This window comes from Anarrhichthys ocellatus, unplaced genomic scaffold (genome assembly GCF_004355925.1).
Source record: "Anarrhichthys ocellatus isolate YVR2014 unplaced genomic scaffold, GSC_Weel_1.0 scaffold6, whole genome shotgun sequence".
Lineage (NCBI taxonomy): Eukaryota > Metazoa > Chordata > Actinopteri > Perciformes > Anarhichadidae > Anarrhichthys > Anarrhichthys ocellatus.
The window spans coordinates 14,506,346-14,512,345 of NW_022280036.1; the positions used below are offsets into that span (position 1 = coordinate 14,506,346).

The 6,000-nt window shown below is 41.0% G+C and overlaps 1 protein-coding gene across 1 annotated transcript in view; it reads left to right on the forward strand.

Annotated features, from left to right (window-relative positions):
* Positions 1 to 6,000, forward strand: part of LOC116382834 (protein TANC1-like) — a 34,264-nt gene that overhangs the window by 12,139 nt on the left and 16,125 nt on the right. The window contains exons 8-11 of the mRNA XM_031846193.1: positions 1,747 to 1,863; positions 2,021 to 2,311; positions 3,113 to 3,240; positions 5,707 to 5,938. Coding sequence (XP_031702053.1) covers positions 1,747 to 1,863; positions 2,021 to 2,311; positions 3,113 to 3,240; positions 5,707 to 5,938 — 768 coding nt within the window. The remainder of the gene's footprint in view (positions 1 to 1,746; positions 1,864 to 2,020; positions 2,312 to 3,112; positions 3,241 to 5,706; positions 5,939 to 6,000) is intronic.

Below are 6,000 nucleotides of genomic sequence, written 5' to 3' on the forward strand. Positions count from 1 at the left end.
GGATTAGAGGCAGAGGTAATGCCAGATTTTCAGATTTTACAGAGGATTTTATTTAAATATTACAATGATGAATGAATGAAATAGACCGGTTTGTGACTGGCCATTTAAAACAAACTTGAAATAACAATAGTTTTTCAGTAGACTCTTTTTTTTCATGCAGCTTTAGTCTTCTTTAGTAGTACTTCCATATATTTTAATATTAATGCCATTTATTTCATCATCTAAATATAGATAAATCCTTCCTTACACACAGCCCAACAGTATGAATCAGACAAAACCTAAATATTCATAAAACCAGTATCATTATAACCCAAGAGGTCCCACAAAGAATAGACACTTACGGTTGCACTGACTGTTATCAAGTTAGCTGGTTCTCCACCATGCCTGGATTAATTAACAACTTGGATTATATTCCCCTTCATCAACAGAGGAACTAGGAATAGTCTAAACCGAGACTAGAACAGAGGTTCTTTACCTTTTTACTTATCCACTGCTCCAAAGAGAGATGAGCAGTTGATCAAGACTGAAATGTTACTGTAGGAGCCTCAATCTGACGATGCTTAAACTACATTTAGGAAAAGAAAAATTGTAACTTAATTAACATTCTCATATGTTAGTTAGTCTCTTGAGTTTGAATCATGCCCATTTTTGTTGCATTCTATTTCCATTTTTGTACCGTCTCCCAGGTAAATCCTGGCAACAATTAAATAAAGGCAAAACCTGCCAAAACCACAACAAAAAAGAAAAAAAGATGATGTAACAAAATGCTATTAAATAGCCACTTTAAAAATGCCTTAAAATGTCAGCCTTACCTCAAATGTACAGTTTTGTTGAGACTACTACACTTCACTTATGTGGTAAATTGTCTAGTTAATCGTTAGTTGTACTGAACTCAAATATGTAGAAATATCTTTGCAATATTTGGTCAAAAAGAAGTTTGTTCACAATACATGAGAAAAAATGTAGTGTAATCAAATACAAAAACCACCAGAAACTGCTGGTTCAAGAATCAACACCTCGTTTGTAATGCATCATATTTATTAGAGGAGTGTTGTTTCAATGTACAGCGCTTCCTATATTTTGTCACTCTGTGTTTTGTTGCACAACGATATGCTGTGATAAGAGAAATAGATTAGTATTTTTGGCAGGTCACACAATTGAATAACCAGCTGATTACACAAAGCCTATATCAAAACAGCTTGGAGTGAAACCTCTGCTAAATGTCTTGAGAACTGCAGAAAGTAAGCCTGGCTGACCTGTACACTGTAGCGCGAGTAGGCGGATGGATAGGGGAATGTGGGAGAGAATGTGTTTCTTCTCTACGACATTTTCTTGATTTCTATTTATCTTGTAGACTTTTTTACGTCTTATTTGGTCAATAGAAGAATGCGCGAAATCCTGTGATTGACAGCCGGCATTGCAGCTGGCGATGTGTTTCCAGTGATCGCCACAAAAATCTGTGTCCTGACGTGTGAGACAGAATGAAACATTTGGTTGTTTCAGACTCATGTAAGCTTGAGATTACAGAACGTGAGATGATTCGTTTTCTTTTCTTTTCCTCTCTCTTCTCCTCTCAAGGTCACCGAGCGGTGAGAGCAACAACTGTTTATGTCTCACGTCTCCATGGATACAATAATTGACTCGAACAATGACTTTGTCACTTGTGTGGTATGAGTGTGTATCTTTGCTCATCTCCTGCATCTCTCTCACACTCAGTCCGTTCCCCACCCGCTCTCTTTTTTGCAGCAACCAGCTCCACTCGATTGGAGGATTTGAGTTATCTGGACAACCAAAGGGCTGCTGGACACAGGAGCTCCGTCCGCAAACACAACACCGCTGGACGCACAAGTGATGACTCCAAAGGTATTTTTGGGGCTTCACCTCAGGGCGAAATCAGTGTGTAAATATAGCTTGGTGCAGAAACATCTGCAAACCTGTGTGGAGCATGCACTTCCTCAATGTCACTGCCTAAATGACCCATTCTGATATAGCTTTGAATCTTCCCTCTTACTTCGTCCAGGGAGATTTGTGCCATTCAAGCAAGCTGACATCATGCTTAAACCGCTGCTGTTTGAAGTCCCCGGCATCACCGCAGAGACACCTTTTGTCGGCCGGGATTGGCTCTTCACGCGTCTGGAGGAGGTCCTTAGAAAAACAAGCAGCTGCGACGGCCGCGGTGCTGTGATTGTGGGTAACGCAGGATCCGGCAAGACTGCTGTCATGTGGCGGCTGCTGACACTCAGCTGTCATGGCATGCGCACGCCACAGGGAGGTCACAGCATCCCTCGCAGCCCCAGCTCCTCCCCTAAATGTAAGACTCCTATCTTTATTCGGAGCGGCGTAATTTGTTTTTGTGTGAGTCGCAAAGCATTAATGTAAGAACACATTAAGAATGCTGGAAGTTGAATTCATACATTCTCCAGTATGCTCCAGATTCCTGTAAGATTTTAGGGTAAATATCACTTTAACTGGGTCACGCACTCTTCTTTCAAGTTCTCCCCTGAGGTTTCTCTGCTGATTGCAGTTGTGTAAGGAGACTGAGATTGTTGTTTTTTTTGTTATCATGAAAAAGCTCAAACAACAGTAACGTTTGACTTGACTTTACTTGGGCCGGGTTTTGCACACTGCACAATAGATGCATGTTGTATGCTGTGACATGCTGGTAATTTCGGTTTCAGCATAAAACGAGACACATATGGAGGTATGAAAGAAAGTCGGCCACGAATACATATTTTTTTCGATATCATCTTCTTTCGGCCTTTTCCTGTAGCGCAATAAGAAGCATTTTTAAAATGACAGACTGAGAGCAAACTAGTCCTGAGAAGGCAAAACAAAAATAGTGTTTGAAAATAATCATTTTTCAGCATCATTGCATTGTTCACTGATATCTGTACTTTATGTTGTCATTTTGAATTCGATTTAACAGAGGGAAATGAACATGTGGTGTGCAGCCACAGTTGCTAGTCTTGCTTACAGATGCGCTAATTAATTGCAGCAGTTTAATTGTCTCTCTACTTCACTCCTGGCGTTCCTGTGCTTACACCCGAGACTTCATCTAACGAGTATAAATGGCAGCTTTGCGTTTGTTGTTGTTGCCCTGCGCTCTGTTCAGGTGGGGATAAGCAGGGAAAAGCAGCTTCCAAACAGCCTGCTGACTCCCAGCCCAACCAGAATGCTGCTGCAGGAACAAGCGATGGTACAGCACAGAGGAAGGAGGCTGTCAGATGCCTAGCTGCCAAGGTATCTCAAAGCACACACACACACACACATTTGTTTTTGTATACATGTGAGGACCCTCATTTTACATCGTTTATTTGGTTTCTTGCAGAGAGTAAAATGAGAGGATCAATACTCATGTCCATATGCTAAATATGAAGCTGAAGCTTAGCTTAGACCGGTAACAGGGGGAAACATCTGGCTCTCTCAAAATCTGCCTACCAGCACCTCTGTAGTTCACTGGTTATATCTTGATTTTTTTAAATCCGTATACAGAAACCAAGGTCTAAAAACTACATTTCATTATTTTATGTTATGTGCCGGACTATTTCTTGGCCAGGAGCAGTTGCTAGGCAACTAGCGAAGACTCAAGGAAGTTAATGCTCACAGGTTTTTTGTGTAAATTATAAACAAAAGATCACGTTAGTGAGCCATTAGTGAGCTTTAGAGGTGGTGGTAGATTGTTACCTTTGGACAGAGCCAGGCTAGCTGTTTCCCCGTTTGCGGTATTTATGCTAAGCTAACCAGGTGCTAGCAGTAGCTTCACATTTATTGAACAGATACGTGAGTGGTATCGATCTTCTCGTCTAACTCTCGACAAGAAGACCAAAGTATAAATGACAATCTGTTCTTTTAACCATCAGAACTACAGGCCTGACCCCCATCCCTGATTCTTAACTGGACTTTAACACAATTTTAATGTTATGCCCAAAACCAAAGAAGTAGCCTATGTGCTGACCAAAATGTCCCCTCTTTCCAAAAATGAAATAAAATATAGTATCAAATCAATCATGTCCACACAAGGCACTTCTGCTAGGTTCTTGTTCTTTATGCTGTTTCTGAGTAATTGTTGACACACCTGCAGTGAAACATACAAAAGGTAGAAATTATATTGACATTATAGAAATGCCCCGAGATTTAGCTTCTCGTCAGCTGCCTGCGTAGCTATAGATACGTTTTCCTGCACTTCTCTCACCAGATTTGAAAGCACATTAATATAATGCAGCATCATAAACAGTACTGTACTGTAGGGAGCTATGACCGTTACAAGCCTTCGCAAAACACTGAAGAGGGATCAATTCAAAGAGATAAACACACATCAGCATTGACACATACTGTTTTAAAGAGCTACGGGGCTGCACATTTGTGACACAACATTTGAATGTCATCCATTTCTCCTCTCTTGCATGACACGTGTTGTGCATGCTGCTGATTGCAACATAGATGACATGGAAGCTGCTAAATTTACTAACGTGGCCTCAATAAGAGTTTCCATGGGAACTAGTCAGACTACTTGTGATGGTGAGGGTGTTCGCTCATGGTCAAGGCTGGGACCTATCTAAGCCCTATGAGCGAATACTATTGATATGTTTTTCTGCAAAAATGTATTTACAGTTTACAGATAGTCTCCGAGCCAAACAGTTGCCGTTTATCTCAATGTTTTTGTGTTTTATGCTTTTGTTCAGTTTGGCTCCTTTATTGCAAAAATCACCTTTATTTGTAGTGATATGTTTCATGTCTCAGACTCTTGTTTACCCTGCAGTTTGTCGCTCGAATAAGCCAACTCTTTACTGAATGAGTTAAATAGATACTCTGCAGTAATATTAAATGAAGTTCTCATAGTCGAGTTTCATGAGACTATATGTTATGACTCCGCTACCTCTATGATTACTGCAAATAGGATTTCTGTGCTTATTTCTGGATGTTATTTTATGGTAGCCTTGATGGTTTTTATATTCTGTGATATAATCTTAGAGATTGTTTTTCTCCTTTTATTCTTGGGCTATGAACAGAAAATACACTCTGAACCGATCCAACAGCATATGAATTTGTGCAGTAATATCTGCCCCCCCCCCCCCCCCTTCATATTCATCACATTCAGACTCTTCAAGTAATTCAGGTGCTTGTTGTTTGTATTATGCAAACAGTACTGCTGTAGCCAAAGCAGCAAGACTTCAGATGATTCACATTTGCCAAAACAAATAAAGCTGCCAGTAAACAAATATGCTGTAGACTAAAAGCACAGAGGTGTAAATGGTTTTAAATTCAATATTCAGACAAGCCACATAGTACAATACCGCAGCTTGTCGAGTCAATTTTATTCATATAGCCCAGTATCACCTGATCACAAATTCCGCTCAAGGGGAGAATGCATGGCACAGTGCATGACTTAGCAGGAGACGAAAACTGTGAAGACTGAAGCTCAAGAGAGCTTTTCAGAATTGTTTTGCCATTTGATTTCATAGACACTTCAGACCAACTTCATATTCATGTGGCACTCCTCCCATTAGATGCACCAAAATCATGCAATATGGCCAAATGTAATTCAGAATGTTCCCACTGTTAAAACCTCCTGATCTATTTCCACCAGGACCATTAACGGTTGCACAGCTTTTATTTCGACCCAAATACAGATATTTCTGTAAAATAAACAGATAAAGATAGCAACTTTGCGTTTTTAGTGTTTTACCTGCCTCGTTTGTCTGTCAGGTGGTAGCCTACCATTTCTGTCAGGCTGACAATACCTACACCTGCCTGGTGCCAGAGTTTGTGCACAGTGTTGCCGCCCTGTTGGCCAGAGCGCCACAGCTCGCCCCGTACAGGGAGCTGCTGGTACAAGAGCCTCAGCTACAAAACACACTCAGCCTGCGATCCTGCGTTCAAGACCCCATCGCTGCCTTCCGAAAGGGTATCCTGGAGCCCATAGCCAGCCTGCGCAAGGGTAATGAAGTCTACGCACACACACACACACACACACACACACACACACACACACACACACAC